This window comes from Saimiri boliviensis, chromosome 10 (assembly GCF_048565385.1).
Source record: "Saimiri boliviensis isolate mSaiBol1 chromosome 10, mSaiBol1.pri, whole genome shotgun sequence".
Lineage (NCBI taxonomy): Eukaryota > Metazoa > Chordata > Mammalia > Primates > Cebidae > Saimiri > Saimiri boliviensis.
Genome location: NC_133458.1, coordinates 7,018,094 through 7,036,651, shown reverse-complemented (window position 1 = coordinate 7,036,651; position 18,558 = coordinate 7,018,094). Strand labels below are relative to the sequence as shown.

General features: G+C 41.6%; 1 protein-coding gene across 1 annotated transcript in view; it reads left to right on the top strand.

Annotated features, from left to right (window-relative positions):
* Positions 1-18,558, top strand: part of GALNT11 (polypeptide N-acetylgalactosaminyltransferase 11) — a 75,646-nt gene that overhangs the window by 42,421 nt on the left and 14,667 nt on the right. The window contains exons 2-5 of the mRNA XM_039472606.2: positions 3,934-4,266; positions 11,610-11,733; positions 13,269-13,435; positions 15,680-15,805. Of these exons, the coding sequence (XP_039328540.1) occupies positions 3,972-4,266; positions 11,610-11,733; positions 13,269-13,435; positions 15,680-15,805 (712 nt within the window). The 5' untranslated portion in view covers positions 3,934-3,971. The remainder of the gene's footprint in view (positions 1-3,933; positions 4,267-11,609; positions 11,734-13,268; positions 13,436-15,679; positions 15,806-18,558) is intronic.

Below are 18,558 nucleotides of genomic sequence, written 5' to 3'. Positions count from 1 at the left end.
AAAGTTGTATTTTCCCTACTTAGTTCTGTAGAACTCTCTTTGATGTTCATTTGCACATTTTGTAACCTTTCTAGTTACTTTGTTATCATTGGTTTTTAGTGTACTTGTCTTGGTCACAGCATGTGGCTCCTTGACCCCACTGGTGGCACTCCTCAAGAGCCTTTGCCGTTACTCCACACACCCCTGGACACCTCTTCCCCAGATTGCTGCAGTACTCACTACTTTATTTAGTTTGCCTCTTGACACAAATATCACGTTCTCAGGGAGGCCTTCCCTTTCCATTTTCCTGAAGCTACACACACTCCTCCCTGTTGATCTTCTCTGCTTTATTTGTTCTCCTCAGCACTTGTCACTTTCTAATGTGTTATTTAACACCATGTTCCTAGCTGGATAGAGAAGGAAGTAAAGCCATTATGGAGTGTATGTGTAGCTGGGGCCAGAAATAGAATTAAATGGTAAGGAAAGTGCAGAGTGCCTGAACTTTTCCTGTCATGAGGTTGAAGAATAGGGGTAGATGCAGCTGGGGAGTCAGGATTGTGGTCAGAGAGGGAGTTTTTTGTTTTTGTTTTTTTTTAACGGAGTCTTGCTCGGTCACCCAGGCCAGAGTACAGTGGTGTGATCTCAGCTCACTGCAACCTCTGCTCCCGGGTTCAAGCAATTCTGCTACCTCAGTCTCCCACGTGGCTGGGATTACAGGTACGCACCACTACACCCAGCTAATTTTTTTGTATTTTTAGTAGAGACGAGGTTTCACCATTTTGGCTAGGCTGGTCTCCAATTCCTGACCTCAGGTGATCTGCCCACTTCTGCCTCCCAAAGTGCTGGAATTACAGGCGCAAGCCACCATGCCCACCTGGAGAGAGAGGTTTTAATTGAGAAGTTAAGAGGTCATCACATCAGTCCTGGATGACAATGAAATTGAGGGTAGGGCAAAGTTTCTTATGTGGAATTTAGGTAAAGGTGACAGTAGGTGACAGCAGGAACACTAACCAAGACATTTGGAGGCAGGGTTGGTCATGGTTCAATATGATAGTGGGAATCAGGTTAAAGAAAAAGACAAGCGACATCAGTGTCCGTCTTTCATAGTGGCTAGTGGAGCAGCCCTTGCTGTCTTCATGGTCTGTTATGGATGGTTCCCTTTAGTGACGGCCAAGGAGCCCATGGTGGAAGCGGAAAGGCTGGAAATGCTTCGAGGAAAACCGCCTGTAAGTGTGAATCTTGCTGTGTGAAGAAGGGGTTGGCTCCCTAGGTGCCTGGTTCACATGGATTCAGAGCAGCCTGTCTGGTTACAGTCTTTAGGATCTCATGGCCTTTGGAAGAAGCAGTACTTTTGTTTTTGTTGTTTGTTTACTTGCTCTTTGCCTACCCCGAAGCAAACATTTTAGGGAGCTATAATGTGTGTTTCACCTAAGTGTCACTGCTCTGTACATTTTTGTTGCAGTATTTTTCTTATGAAGTTGCACATTGCATTTTATTTTTTGTCTTTTCATTTGCCCTGATGGGCTTCCTTGCTTAGACGACATTTTCTTCTACTTCAAGTGTTTGTGTTTTTCTGTTTATGTCATTAATCTTAAAAGTGCCTGCAGCTGACATAGCAATGCTTTCGTTGGCGTTTGATTTTCCTTTGTATTATCATCATTTCCAGTATTACTGTTGATGGGAGTTTTTGTTTGGTTGGGTTTTTGTTTTGTTTTGGTATGTTACTGTCGTTTTGGTTTTTTTACTTTTTAATTGACTGTAGTGGAATAAATAGTCCTTGGTTGGCAGACAGTAAGAAACTGAACTGTTAACTATCGTCTAGGCTTATGGCATAACCTTGTACAAGAGAACCTGATTTTTACAGTCAGGCTTTACTCATGCTAATTTGCTTTGTCCTGATATTGTTTGGGAACAATATCATTATTAAGATTATTTTGTGCTGTAGAAATAAGTAACTTACAAGCAGTATCTGTGCAGTTTCCTTTTTTTTTTTTTTGAGACGGAGTTTCGCTCTTGTTACCCAGGCTGGAATGCAATGGCGCGATCTCGGCTCACCGCAACCTCCGCCTCCTAGGTTCAGGCAATTCTCCTGCCTCAGCCTCCTGAGTAGCTGGGATTACAGGCACGTGCCACCATGCCCAGCTAATTTTTTGTATTTGTAGTAGAGACGGGGTTTCACCACGTTGACCAGGATGGTCTCGATCTCTCGACCTTGTGATCCACCCGCCTCGGCCTCCCAAAGTGCTGGGATTACAAGCTTGAGCCACCGCGTGCAGTTTTCTTTTTTTTTTTTTTGAGACGGAGTTTTGCTCTTGTTACCCAGGCTGGAGTGCAATGGCGCAATCTTGGCTCAACACAACTTCCGCCTCCTGGGTTCAGGCAATTCTCCTGCCTCAGCCTCCTGAGTAGCTGGGATTACAGGCATGCGCCACCATGCCCAGCTAATTTTTTTTATTTTTAATAGAGACGGGGTTTCACCATGTTGACCAGGATGGTCTCAATTTCTTGACCTTGTGATTCACCCGCCTTGGCCTCCCAAAGTGCTGGGATTACAGGCTTGAGCCACTGTGCCCGGCAGTTTTCTTATGTATCTACATTGCTTATAGGGTTTCTCTGCCATAAGTCTGTTTAGTGAGATGGTTTTATATTGAGCTCCTTAGAAATAATTCCTTAGGAAATTGTGTTAGCATCCATGAAGATAGGATATCAAAAAGCTTAGGAAAAATTGCCAGGTGTGTTGGCCTCACGCCTGTCATCCCAGCACTTTGGGAGGCCAAGGCAGGCAGATCACCTGAGATCAGGAGTTTGAGACCAGCCTGACCAACATGGTGAAACCCTTTCTCTACTAAAACTACAAAAATTAGCCAGGCGTGGTGGCACACGCCTGTAATCCCAGCTACTTGGGAGGCTGAGGCAGGAGAATTGCTTCAACCAGGGTGGCATAGGTTGCAGTGAGCTGAGATTCCACCACTGTACTTCAGCCTGGGTGACAGAGTGAGACTCTCAAAAAGAAAAAAAAAAAGCTTAGGAAAAATTGCTGATTGCTGTTCAGTACCACATTGAGTTCTTCTTGCCTTGTTTTATAGGTAAGGGAACATAATTTCTTGAACTCTTTATTTGAAAATAACTTAGATCTAGAGTGGACAGGGGCAGGCATAACCTTTGATTTGAAAGTAGAACTATTTTAAGTTTGCTTATATTTATTTATTTTTATTGTTTTGAGACAGAGTCTTGCTCTGTTGTCCAGGCTGGAGTGCAGTGGTGCAATCTTAGCTCACTCACAACCTCCTCCTCCTGGGTTCAAGAGATTCTCCAGCCTCAGACTCCCGAGTAGCTGGAATTACAGGCTCCCACCACCACCCTTAGCTAATTTTTATATTTTTTGTAGAGACAGGGTTTCACCATGCTGGCCCCACTGGTCTCGAACTTCTGGCCTCAAATGATCCGCCACTTTGGCCTCCCAAAGCGCTGGGATTACAACTGTGAGCCGCCACACTTGGCCACAGTTGCTTATTTTTAATAATAGATTTTAAGATCTTTGGGTTAAAAAAAGAATCTTGCAGTTGTGTAGTTGGAAGGGACTTTAGGTGTCCTGTTACAATACATGTGGTACTTGTTGTTTTCCTTGTGAAAAGTTGTAACCCTGTGAGAAAAATAAGCAAACTGAAAGCAGTCCAGAACAAAGGTGAAGAAGTGTCCATTAGCATGGGCAAATGAATAAGTCAGCTATTTTACTGCCATTGGTTCTCGGAGCATTAACCCACTGGCCTGAGGTTTTAATTGTTGGACCCTTTTTAAAAACTCAGTGCTATCCATGTATCTTCTTGTATTTGAATCTCTGTTAACTGTATGCATAGTGACCCTTCTTGGTGGTTTAGAAAACAATGACTTTGTATTTGGTGGATGATTTAACAGCGTACTGAAGTGTCTAACGTATTTATTCTTCTTTTTTAGGAAATTGAAAATGGCCCTTCAGCTATGCTAGGTCTATAATGGGAAGTGTCACAGTTCGATATTTCTGTTACGGGTGCCTTTTTACATCTGCGACCTGGACAGTTTTGCTTTTTGTTTATTTCAACTTCAGTGAAGTGACTCAGCCACTTAAGAATGTGCCCGTCAAGGGGTCTGGGCCCCATGGACCATCTCCAAAAAAATTCTATCCCCGTTTCACTCGAGGTCCAAGTCGAGTACTTGAGCCACAGTTCAAAGCAAACAAAATCGATGATGTGATAGACAGTCATATTGAAGAGCCAGAAGAAGGCCACTTGAAATTCTCTTCTGAATTAGGTAAGTATATTTGATCTTTGCCGGCAGCCATATCAATGTATTTAATCATTGGAAGTTTGATTAATTAGATTAGTTAGGAGATTAGAAATGCTGCATCATTTTTTTCTACACTTACTTATGTTTGTGAACTAGCTAAAGTTACATGGTTTCTGCAGACTCAGTGGGGAGCTATATTCTAATTTATCCAGTTTTGACTTCCGTATTTTATGAGGACGTGGGAGAAACAAACAAGGTCCAGAGAAGACAAAAGAAAAGAAAAAAGACTAGAAGGAAAATGAAACCTATGGGAGAAGGGGTTTGTTTTTTGTTTGTTTTTTAAGAGTTGGGGTCTCACCATATTGCCCAGGCTCTCCTCAAATTCTTGGGCTCAAGCTGTCCTCTCAGGTCAACCTTGAGAGTAGCTGGGACTACAGGCATGCACCACTATGCCCAGCCCTGGGAGAAGGTTTTAGTTGCTAGGATTGCTAATAGGGGAAAGAAATGGTTGAAAGTTTCCTTGACTGTATTTAACTTACTTTTAAAGGTACATTTAATTAATACAGAGCATAAAATACTGAGTTTAAAAATAAGCTGGGGTTATATATATCTAATATGACTTTCACTTAAGAATTACTAAGGAGCTAGAATATATATATATATATATATATATATATATATATATATACACACACACATATATAATATAGTTTATGACATCTTAGTATAAAAGAGAAAGCTTATTTTTTCTCCTAAAAAATCCTATTCTCTTCAACTTGGATGCAAGACTCTATTGTGCATGCCTTTGAATACTGCAATTTTAGAGTCCTAATTTTGACAAATTTTATTTTAAGGGATAAGTGAGCAATTTTTGTTATTGTTAAAACTTAAAGAACTTTGATCTTATAAAACATCAAATAAGCCGGGCACGGTGGCTCAAGCCTGTAATCCCAGCACTTTGGGAGGCTGAGGCGGGTGGATCACGAGGTCGAGAGATCGAGACCATCCTGGTCAACATGGTGAAACCCCGTCTCTACTAAAGATACAAAAAATTAGCTGGGCATGGTGGCACGTGCCTGTAATCCCAGCTACTCAGGAGGCTGAGGCAGGAAAATTGCCTGAGCCCAGGAGGCGGAGGTTGCGGTGAGCCGAGATCGCGCCATTGCACTCCAGCCTGGGTAACAAGAGCGAAACTCCGTCTCAAAAAAAAAACCAAAAAAACAAAAAAAAAAAACATCAAATAATAGGTAATTTAAGAGTGAAATAAAAGAGATTTTTGAGAGACTGAGAGAGCCTTAGAATATAAAGGAAATGTTAAAATAGAGTTTTCACTTGGTCATAGTTTCAAAGACATAAAATCAGTTCTTAGGACTTAATGATTTTCTAATAAAGGAAGTCAAAATATATAAAATTTTATGAGGAAACAAGCTAATATCTACTTCAGTGTTCATTTAATAATATATTTAAATAGAGACGTGGTTTTGCCAACTTCAGTTTTCATAAAGTACAATTTTCATAAATCTTTTTCAGATAGCCAGTGGACATTTTTAAAGCATTAATGGGAAAATATCTAGCTCTTTTATGTATTTATAGTTATATTGGTAAAGCTTTTATGAAGAAGTAATACTGAGTTTACCATTTTGAGTAGACTTTTTATTTGCTTTTGAAAGAAGTAGTGACAGAACTATAGGTATTTAAATAACAAACTCTAGCTGCCTAACTGAGAAATGAAATTCCTTCTAGAATATCCTAAAGAATCCACAAAAAACATATTAGAGGCAATAAATGAATTTGGCAGTTGCAGGTACTAGATCAACATGCAAAAAACCAATTGCATTTCTATATATTAGCAATGAGTGGCCTGAAAATGCAGTTAAGAGATCAGTTTCATTTACAATAGCATCAAAAGTAATAAAACACTTAAGAATAAATTTAGCCAAGGAGCTATAAGATTTGTATGCTGAAAACAGTAAAACACTGCTGAAAGAAATCAAAGTAAACCTAAAAAAGTGGAAAGATACTCCAGTTTCATAGGATGAAATACTAAATAATGTTAAGATGTAAATATTACCCAAAGCAATCTATAGATTCAAGGCAATCCTTATCAAAATGTCAGTGGTCTTTGTTGTTAAGATGGAAAAGGTTATCTTAAAATTAATATGGAATTACAAGAGGCTCTGAATAGCCAAAACAGTCTGGAAAAAGAGTTGGAAGACTCAGACTTACCAATTTAGAAAATAAATGGGACTACATCAAAATAAAAACTTCTGTACATCAAATAACACATCAAGAATGTGGGGGAAAAATGGCCAGGTGCAGTGGCTCATGCCTGTAATCCCAGCACTTTGGGAGGACGAGGTGGGTGGATCACCTGAGATCAGGAGTTTGAGACCAACCTGACCAACATGGTGAAACCCTCTCTATTAAAATACAAAATTAGCCGGGCGCGGTGGCTAACGCCTGTAATCCCAGCACTTTGGGAGGCCGAGGCGGGTGGATCACGAGGTCAGGAGATTGAGACCATCCTGGTCAACGTGGTGAAACCCCGTCTCTACTAAAAATACAAAAAAATTAGCTGGGCATGGTGGCATGTGCCTGTAATCTCAGCTACTCAGGAGGCTGAGGCAGGAGAATTGCCTGAACCCAGGAGGTGGAGGTTTCGGTGAGCCAAGATCGCACCATTGCACTCCACCCTGGGTAACAAGAGCGAAACTCCGTCTCAAAAAAAAAAAAAAAAAAAATACAAAATTAGCTGGGTGTGGTGGCAAGCACCTATAATTTCAGCTACTCAGGAAGCTGAGGCAGGAGAATCACTTGAACCCGGAGGTGGAGGTTAGTGAGTCAAGATCGCACCATTGCACTCTAGCCTAGGAGACAAAAGTTAGACTATCTCAAAAAAAAAAAAAAGAATGTGAAAAAAGACAAAAGACAACCCACAGAATGGGTGAAAATATTTGCAAATCATATTTCTAATAAGTGTTCAGTATCCAGAATATATGAAGAATACTTGTTTGCATTTTTATTTTATTTCATTTTATTTTGAGACAGGGTCTCTGTCACCTGGGCTGGAGTGCAGTGGTGCAGTCACGGCTCACTGCAGCCTCAACCTCCTGGGCTCAAGTGATCCTCCTGTCTCAGCCTCTCAAGTAGCTAGGGTTACAGGGATATACCACCACACCCAGATAATTTTTGTATATTTTGTAGAGACAGGGTTTCACCATGTTGCTAACACCTGGGCTCAAGCCATTTAGCTGCCGCAGCCTCCCAAGGTACTGAGACTATAGGCATGAACCACTGTGCCTGGCTTAAACAATTCTTAAACCCCAACAATAAAAAGACAAATAGTCCAAATCGTTTTACTGTAAGGACACATGCACATGAATGTTCATTGCAGCACTGTTTACAATAGCAAAGACCTGGAACCAACCCAAATGCCCATCGATGATAGACTGGACAGGGAAAATGTGGCACATATATACCATGGAATATTATGCAGCCATAAGAAATGATGAGATCGTGTCCTTTGTAGGGACATGAATGAACCTGGAAACCATCATTCTCAGCAAACTGACACCAGAACAGAAAATCAAACACCACATGTTCTCACTCATAGGCGGGTGTTTAACAATGAGAACACATGGACACAGGGAGGGGAGCATCACCCACTGGGGTCTTTCGGGGGGAAATGGGGAGGGACAGCAGGGGGCGGGGAGGTGGGGAGAGATAGCATGGGGAGAAATGCCAGATACAGGTCAAGGGGAGGAAGGCAGCAAACCACACTGCCACGTGTGTACCTATGCAACAATCTTGCATGTTCTTCACATGTACCCTGAAACCTAAAATGCAATAAAAAATAAAATAAAATAAAATGGGCAAAGGATCTGATAGACATCGCTCCAAAGAAGATATACAGATGGCCAACAAGCAGATGAAAAGATGCTTAATATAATTAGTGGTTACAGAAATTCAAATCAAAGCAGTGAAATAGCCATCTCACACCCGCTAGGAGGGCTATAATAATACATTTAAAAAGGAGAGTAACAAGCGATGGTGAGGATGGAGAGAAATTGGAACTCTCATACGTTGCTAGTGGGAAAGGAAAATAGTGCAGCCTCTGTAGACGTTTCGGCAGCTTCTCCATAAGTTAAGCACAGAATTACCGTATGACCCAGCAGTACCACTCCGGGGTTTGTGCTTGAAAGAACTGCAGGCAGGTGCTCAAAAACTTGTACTCAGGGTTCATAGCAGCACTGTTCTCAATAGACAGAAGGTGGCAACACTCCAAGCATCCATCAACTGATGAAGGGATAAACAAAGTGTGGTCTGTCAATGCGATGGAATATTATTCAGGCAGAGAAAGGAATGACATTATAATACATGCCACAACATGGATCAACCTGACAACGTGCTTGTGAAAGAAGCCAGACACAAAAGGTCACATATTGTAGGTTCCCTTTATGTGACATGTCTAGAATAGGCAGGTCCATGGAGACAGAAGGCAAATGAACAGTTGCCAGGGGCTGGGGAATGGGAGGAATGGGAGTAGCTGCTTTAATGGATTTCTTCTGCAGTGTGGAAAACATTCTGCAACTAATCATGCTGGTTGCACAACATTGAGAATGTGCTAAATGTTACTAATGCTACATTTTATGTTATGTGCATAGTTGTCATAGTTAAAATCCAAAATTTCTTATGTAAAAGAAATTTTATATAGAAGGAATTAGTGTAAATAATATAGTAATAGTTAAAACTATGAAGATTTCTGAGTGGAGAATTATCGTTGAACAAGCAGGAGAAGGAACCTATGAAAAGGTACATTTAAGAAAGATTATTGGCCGGGTGTGGTGGCTCACACCTGTAATCCCAGCAATTTGGGAGGCTGAGGCTGGCAGATCGCTTGAGCTCAGAAGTTTAAGAGCAGCCTGGGTGGTATCTATCAAAAGTTTAAAAATTAGCTGAGTTTGGGGACGCATGGCTGTAGTCCCAGCTACTCAGGAGGATTGCTTGGGTCTGGGAGGCAGAGGCTGCAGTGAGTCAAGATTGTACCACTGCACTCCAACCTAGGTGACAGAGCAAGACCCTGTCTCAAAAAAAAAAACAAAACAATAAAAATTAAAAACATTTTCTCACTGAATCTGAAATTAATTATAAAATTAATTGAAAAGGGTCCCCTGGCATGCTAATTTATTGAGGTTTGGCTACCATGTTATGTGAGCAGGGGAGTAAGAAAAGTAAGCTGAGCCGGGCGCGGTGGCGCAAGCCTGTAATCCCAGCACTTTGGGAGGCCAAGGCGGGTGGATCATGAGGTCAAGAGATCAAGAGATCAAGACCATCCTGGTCACCATGGTGAAACCCCGTCTCTACTAAAAATAAAAAAAAAATTAGCTGGGCATGGTGGCGCGTGCCTGTAATCCCAGCTACTCAGGAGGCTGAGGCAGGAGAACTGCCTGAACCCAGGAGGCGGAGGTTGTGGTCAGCCGAGATCGCGCCATTGCACTCCAGCCTGGGTAACAGGAGCGAAACTCCATCTCAAAAAAAAAAAAAAAGAAAAAAAAGAAAAGTAAGCTGAAACAGTCTTCATATGGAGTCTTCTCATCCAGAGATGTATAATAGAAAATGCTTCTGTCAGTAGTGAGCACGAGGTCATCCTCCGATGCTTGTGGAATCAAGGAGTGTCTGTTGAGAATATTCTTTGCGCAAGGCTCTGCTCTAGGTGCTAGGTAGCCAGCAGTTTTAATTTTAGTTTATGTTTTGGTCATCACCAAAGTCTCTTCTCTTATGGTTTCTCTCCTTGTATAAAATGCTAATAGAGATTTGTTTTGTGTTTAAAAGGATGAACTGCCGTTGAAACAGTTTCAGAGAGAATGTTTTCCAGAGTGGACTTGGGGTACTAGTTGTGTTCAAATTGGGGAAACACTGCATTCTGTATCTCATCCCTTCACACCTGGATATTCATAAAATATTCACTATATTAAAGGAACAGATCTGTACTACTACTTTTAAAAAGGGACTTTTATTTATTTATTTATTTATTTATTTATTTATTTATTTATTTATTTATTTATTTAGAGATTCTTGCTCTATCACCCAGGCTGGAGTGCAGTGGCGCAATCTTGGCTTCCTGCAACCTCTGCCTCCCGGGTTTAAGAAATTCTCCTGCCTCAGCCTCCCAAGTAGCTGGGACTACAGGAATGCGCCACCATGCCTGGCTAGTTTTTTGGTTTTTTTTTTTAGTAGAGATGGGGTTTCACCATGTTGGCCAGGCTGATCCCAAACTCCTGACCTCAAGCAATCCACCTGGCTCAGCTTCCCATAGTGCTGGGATTACAAGCATGAGCGGTTACACCCTGCCTGATATTACAGTGAGTTTGATTAGACCTGTGGAGGAATTCCCTGACAATAAAACCAGAAACTGTGAAACTTTTTTTTGAGATGGAGTTTTGCTCTTGTTGCCCAGGCTGGATACAGTGGCACAATCTTGGCTCACTGCAACCTCCACCTCCCAGGTTCAATCGATTCTCCTGCCTCAGCCTCCTGAGTAGCTGGGATTTCGGGCATGTGCCACCACCCCTGGCTAATTTTGTATTTTTAGTAGAGATGGGGTTTCTCCATGTTGGTCAGGCTGGACTCAATCTCCCAACCTCAGGTGATCTGCTCACCTCAGCCTCCCAAAATGCTGGGATTACAGGTGTGAGCTGCCATGCCTGGCCCTTTTTTTAGACAGGATCTGTCACCCAGGCTGGAGTACAGTGGCACAACTGTGGGCTCAAGCAATCTTCCTGCCTCAGCCTCCTGAGTAGCCAAGTAATGGAGACTCTGGGTGTGAGCCTTTTTTTTTTTTTTTTTTTGTAGAGACAGGATCTCACTGTGTTGCCCAGGCTGGGCTCAAGCAATCCTCCTGCCTTGGCTTCCCAAAGTGCTAGGATTCCAGGTGTAAGCCACTGTGTCTGACTTGGGAAGCTCTTTTTATAGAAAAGGTTATCTATCACCTTTTTCTGGGGAGGGACTCAGTAAAAACTTGCATGTCGAGGTCTGTGGAGGCTCCCTGGGGTTCTAAAATCTATTGCTTTAATGGAAAATGATCATAATTTTTTTTGTGTGGTTGCAGGTAAATTCTTCTCTTGAATGTAATAAAGTATTCTTAAGATTACGGCTTTTAAGCAGGAGGTGTTTATGGTTAAGACACACTTGCTTTGACCTAGACTGGTAAGAATTTGACCTCACCCTGGAGACAACCTAAGGTTTGAGAAAAGAGAGATTAGATTATAATAGGATAAAGTCAGCCTTTTCTTAAGATTATAATATCCTAACAGTAACTGGTGATCCTTTCTAGATTTAATTCACTGACCAACTTCACTCTTTTGCAGGTATGATTTTTAATGAACGCGACCAGGAGTTGAGAGACTTGGGCTATCAGAAACATGCTTTTAATATGCTTATCAGTAACCGTTTGGGCTACCACAGAGATGTGCCAGACACAAGGAATGCAGCGTATGTGCCTTACTGTATTTGCAAATACATTTTAACAACACAGTGCTTTTAGTGTCAGCGCAAGAAGTCATGAGGACAGTATTTATATTTTGCAATGCAGCGTCTTTATTCAGCATACTAGGAAACTCGAGACAGATTTCCACTTGTGTCAAATGTGAAGCCACGTGGTCTGAGATGGACCACAGAGTCCTAGGGCTTGCTGTGTCTCCTTTGACATTTCAGATCATCTGGGAAAAGAGGGGTAGGGTGCTAACTAAGTAACCTGAGTATAAGTTTGTTCTGAATGTTTATTGTTTGGATTCACGGCAAATAGGAATTAAAATCAGCGAAGAATTTTACTCTCAATTTCACTTTTCTGTTTCATTATTTTTGTTCCATCGAAGTCTTTTCATGCATGTGGTCAGTCATTCCACAGACAGACATTTGTTGAGTACCTTCTGTTTGCTACATACCATATTGAGCCCTGGAAGAAACAGAAACAGATGTAGTAGCTCCTGAGTTCTCAGGGCTCAGAGTCTATAAGGGGAGGCAAATAAGTCAGCAAGTCCTGGCACTAGCCTGCGAATAGGGTTTGGGGAAATGGGGGCAGAGACCTGGAGTGGTCAGGGAGGGTCCTGCAGAGAGGTGACAAGGCTGGACGGAGGCAGGGCTCAGATGCTAGAGGGCTGTATGCCCTGGGAAAGAATTCAGGGCTCTGGATTGTATTTTCTAAGTTCATGGGTCCCCCCCGCCCCACTTTTTTTTTTGTTTGAGATGGAGTCTTACTGTGTTGCCCAAGCTGGAGTGTGGTGGTGAGATCTCAGCTCACTGCACCCTCCGTCTCCCAGGTTCAAGTGATTGTCCTGCCTTAGCCTCCTGAGTAGCTGGGACTACAGGTGCCCATCACCATGCCTGGCTAATTTTTGTACTTGTAGGAGAGACAGAGTTTCGCCATGTTGAACTCCTGACCTCCTTGGCTACTCAAAGTGCTGAGATTACAGGCGTGAGCCACTGCGCTGGCCAGTTCATGGCTTTTTGATGTTGCTTAAAGCTCCTAACCCTTTTTTATCAAATAGTTACTTGGAATGATTTGATACATAGAAGCACTTCAGTTATCTTGTTACCATCATAATTTATTTACATCTTTTTAATTATTGGGCAAAAAATAAAACTTCAAATAAAAACTTTATATTTCTGTTTCCTTTGAAACCTCACTGAGGAGAAACTGGACATCTCAGCTCGCGAGTGCTGCATGAAACACTTGCAGTGATTTTGGTAAAAAGAACTCACATTTTTATGTAACCTCTCTCCCAAAAAAGAAAAAAAAAACCCTGAAGTTTAAAAAGTGTCTATCCAAAAGTAAGCAAGATAGCAGGTATAGGAGGGAGACATTATTAACAAAATGTAAAACTCTTGAAGAAACCATATTGTTTTTGTAAATGATTTTTAAAAAATTGTTATTGTAATGTTAGAGGCTGAACAAGGGGACAGTGAATGTGTACAGAATAATAAACACTCGAGCCTTTTAAAATGTCAGAATTTCCTCATCTTTACAGATGTAAAGATAAGTTCTACCCATCTGATCTGCCGGCTGCTAGTGTTGTTATCTGTTTCTACAATGAAGCGTTTTCTGCCCTGCTTCGGACGGTGCATAGTGTCATAGACCGCACGCCAGCACACCTGCTTCATGAGGTCATCCTTGTGGATGATGACAGTGACTTTGGTAAGGAATGTAGTAACTAGTAACATTGGATCTAGGCTTTCAGTCACTACAGCACTAACAAACATGAACGAAGCTCAAGTGCATGGTCCATAGGGATCCCATGCACACAGTCACAGCTGGCTGACTACAAATAAGTTTGAAGAAATCCGTTATCTTTGGAACCTGCTTACAAACTGTGCTACCCAAATTTGGCCCTTGAAATTTTTCTTTTGGCTTACTTTTAAAAACACACCTCTTTTTATTTGAAATAAGTGTAGGTTCACAGGAAGTTACAGAGAGGGTCTATGTACCCTTCACCCAGTTTTGCCATCATCAAATTCCCCTACCAAAACCGGGAATCCACGTTGGTACCGTGGTGTAGGGACCAGGGTCATTCTGTCACACACGTGGGCTCTCGTAGCCCTCGCTGCAGTGATACAGAACTGTTACCTCATCCAGAAGGCCCTTCCTGCTGCCTCATTCTGCTCCCACCTCCTTGTCTCCGCCATTCCTAATCCCAGAAACCACAATTCTCTCTGCTTTTGTTTCCTTCTCTTACTTTGTTATTTCCAGAATGTCATGTAAATGAACTCACACAGCATGTTCCCTTTTGAGATGGGCTTTCTTCAGCTGGCATAATGCCTTGGCTTATGCTTCTCTATTAAGTCTCTTACACTGATTGTCCCCAGATAAATAAGAAAAGAAAGAAGAAAAAAAGATTGTCCCCAGATAAAAATGGATTGCATTCTGATAGCTCTTCAGCGATCTCTGAATGCCAGTATTTTATGATTCACTACATATTCTATTCACCTTTCTTTAATTCAACATAGACTGTTACTAAGAATGGCAATGGCTTTGTGTATACAAACAGAGTAGAAGGCTTTTTTTTTTTTGAGACAGAGTCTTGCTCTTTGGCTCAGGCTAGAGTGCAGTAGTGTGGTATTGGCTCACTGCAACCTCCGCCTCCCAGGTTCAAGTAATTCTTCTGCCTCAGCCTGCCGAGTAGCTGGGACTACAGGCTTGTGCTACTATGCCCAGCTAGTTTTTTTGTATTATTAGTAGAAACGGGGTTTCACCATATTGGCCTGGCTGGTCTCAAACTCCTGACCTTGTGATCCGCCCACCTTGGCCTCCCAAAATAGAAGGCTTTTTATTACACTGCTCATTCAGCTCTCAGTGACCTTGCAAGAAAGGCCGGAACACCATTTTATAGAGGGAGAAGCATAAAAATTAATTTGCTCAGGACCCCACAGCTGTTAAGTAGTAGAATAAAAATGAAGCCTGTAGTCTGCATGGCTCCAAGCCTTCTGCTCTTTTCATGACAGCAGCCTGCGGAAATGCAGTGGCACAAGTGTGTGCCAGCGACTGTTTCATGCACTCAAGCATTAAATTCCACTTACATCAACATCAGAGTTGGTATACCAGTATACTTAAATACAGACAGTGAAGAAATGGACAGAAACTGGTGGGAGCAGATTCTCAAACTTTTGCTTAAAAAAAAAAATTCTAACAAATGAGTCTGGACCAAGTAGAAGATGGGTTACATACTAATTTCTAGAATTTATGGTTTTTTTTTTGTTTTTTTTTTTTAAGTCAACTTGCATTTTGGTTTTCATTTTGTGGCTGTTTTACCTAAAGGAAAAATTAACAATAATTCGGAGTAGTTTATATATTAACTATGGAAAGAATTACTTATTATCTTACACAGTCTTTTGAGTTATTATGAAATAAATACGTGAATGACATAGAGTCCTTAAAAACTATTTGGCAACCTTGGAAGAAGGGTGCTAAATTAATAAAAGGACATATTCAATGCTGTTCTTGTAATTCTTGCTAGGGGCAATAGAAGCTGTTTCTTAACTATTTTAAAATGGACCAAGACAATAAGTTATTTGTAATAAAAGGCATTTATATCTCCTTTTCTTTATTATCAACTTGATTTATATACGATCAGCTGAACATTCATGCATTCAAAGTATTTGTTTCAAACATTATGCAAAGCATTGTGCTCGATGCTATAGAGATAAATATAAGTCTACAAAGTATTCCTCTTGGCTAGTATTCCACATCTTACTCATTTCTTTCCTCTTTCTTCCTACAGGATAAGCTACAATATTCTTTTAAAATAAAGCAGAAGATTTTGTAGTATTTGCTTGATAGTTTGTTGTGAATTTTAGCAAGTACTAGATGCAACTTTAGAATAGCTGTAAAGTGTCTTTAGGTACGTCTCACACAGTTTGAATAATTGTGGGACTCTATTTTCAGATGATTTGAAAGGAGAACTAGATGAATATGTCCAAAAATACCTCCCTGGAAAAATTAAAATCATAAGAAATACCAAGCGTGAGGGCTTGATTCGAGGAAGAATGATTGGTGCCGCCCATGCGACAGGTATCACTTCTCGTTAGCTTTGCTCTGTGGGTGCTGGATGGCAAGGGCTTGAGCCTCAGGGCCTTTGCTGATTCTGCAAAGTCTATGAACAGTGGTGTTTCAGATGGACGTTGCCAGCAGGAGAGATAAAGCCTGTTCTCTTTGGGAAAGGCCTTTTCCGTAGCGCCCAGCCTGCTACCCCAAAGCACATAGTGTAGGGGGCTGAACTCTCAAATCCTCAGTGTCTATTTTCTTAGTGACCCTTTTTGATATTTATTGCCCCTCAAGTCGATTTTGTATCTTGTTCACTTACATAAGCAGAAAAGCCGAGACCAACATATAACTGAACTTTTATGATTTTAAATACAAAATTTTAAATGTATGAACCCAAACTGTTGATTGGAAATAGGCTTTTAATTCTTAGAGTGGAGTGCATGCCTCAAGCTACACATTGTGGCTTTAATTGGGAAATGGATTAAGATTGACTTACATAACAGGGATATAAAAGGGATTTTCTTAAAAATTCCCTCTAATTCTTCTGATTTCATCTGGAGAAAGTCTCCGTTGTTACTAGTATATCTTTAAAACCTTTCCATCATGCACTGATCTCCCCCTTTGAAAACAAAGAACAGGCATCAAATTCAGGCTGCTGCAGAAAATATATCTGTTTAGTCTTCAGTTATATAATATTGATTCTGTTGTATTTTGTTTTATGGTTACGTGTGTGTAGTTGGTCTCCCTGAGTTTTATTTATGATCATGATTTTTTTTTTTTTTTTTTTTTGAGACGGAGTTTCCCTCTTGTTACCCAGGCTGGAGTGCAATGGCGCGATCTTGGCTCACCGCAACCTCCGCCTCCTGGGTTCAGGCAATTCTCCTGCCTCAGCCTCCTGAGTAGCTGGGATTACAGGCACGCACCACCATGCCCAGCTAGTTTTTTGTATTTTTAGTAGAGACGGGGTTTCACCATGTTGACCAGGATGGTCTCGATCTCTCGACCTCGTGATCCACCCGCCTCGGCCTCCCAGAGTGCTGGGATTACAGGCTTGACCCACCGTGCCCGGCGCTATGATCATGATTTTTAAAAATTTTTAAATAAATTTAATTAAATCAAAACTGAAATGAATCTGCTTAAAAATGTTAGGCATATGATATTGCAGGTAGTACATAGACATGGCAAAAAAATTATGGAAGTCATTTGAGAATAACAGAACTTGAGGACATTCCCTAGCAGTGACAGCATCTGCTGCAGTCCTTCCTGTATTCCACGCTCTTCTAGATAACGGGCCACCAGGCTTGTGGCGGTTGGCATGGCTTCCCCCACCCCGCTCCTCCTGTGTAGCCACTGGCTCATGTGCTGGGGTGAACTAGGACTTCACTTTTAGAATCTGTCTTCTCTTCTTTCTCTTAAGCCCATGGTGACCTGAAGCAATTAGCAAACAAGAGAAGCAGCTCCTGTACATCCTGTCTGCAGTTGGAGGCAGACTGAATTCAAGGCTTGAGATATTTTCTTTTCTAGGTTTCTAGTCATGTAAAGACTTACTGAATTGACCTTGTGGAATTACTGAAGGCTAAGCAATAAAGTAAAAATTGTGGGGTATTTTCAATATTAAGCCACTCAAAACATTGTACTGTTACAATGCATGTTTACTGTGAATTGACTTTTTTTACATAGCAATAGTTATTTAGGTTTTTTTCCCTTTATGATCTGTTGAGGTCCTCATTCAGATACAGTTTAGGATCTGTCAGAAGTAAGCCAGTTTGCGTGGAAGTCATTGTCTCAGGTTCAGTGTGACTAAGTATAGTAGTCTTTATTTAGTTAAATTGGTGTTAATTGGAAAAAGTAACACTTAGAATTAAGAAAAGCTATGGGCTGGGCATGGTGGCTCACGCCTGTAATCCCAGCCCTTTGGGAGGCCGAGGTGGGCAGATCATGAGGTCAAGAGATTGAGACCGTCGTGGCCAACATGGTGAAACCCCATCTCTACAAAAAATACAAAAATTAGCTGGGTATGTTGGCACGCGCCTGTAGTCCCAGCTACTCAGGAGGCTGAGGCAGTGGAATTGCTTGAACCTGGGAGGCGGAGGTTTCAGTGAGCCCAGATCACAGCACTGCACTCCATCCAGGTGACAGAGTGAGACTCTGTCTCAAAAAAAAAAGAGCTTTGAATCCATTTTCTCCCTGAAGAAATCTTGATTGAATTGATCTCACCCCCACTGAGGACCATGTCGGACGTTTTGCCTTTCTGCCTTCGGTGACAGCAGAGCTGCCTGCTGGCTCACACACTCAGGTTGTTCACAGACACTGAACTGCGGGACTGATTCACTGGCACCATTGAAAACTCTGTCTGAGATACTGCTTTTATCACTAGTTGAATTGGATAGATAACATCTGGTGCTTTAAGTAGTTCATGTAAAATCTTGATACATGAGTGCACATTTAGAAAATCAGTGATGCAACCTGATGATGAGAGTTGAAGTTTCTCAATGGCTCAAAGAACCATGGAGTTTTTGAGACGGAGTTTCGCTCTTGTTACCCAGGCTGGAGTGCAATGGTGCAATCTCGGCTCATCGCAACCTCCGCCTCCTGGGTTCAGGCAATTCTCCTGCCTCAGCCTCCTGAGTAGCGGGGATTACAGGCACGCGCCAACTATGCCCAGCTAATTTTTTGTATTTTTAGTAGAGACAGGGTTTCACCATGTTGACCAGGATGGTCTCAATCTCTTGACCTCGTGATCCACCCGCCTCGGCCTCCCAAAGTGCTGGGATTACAGG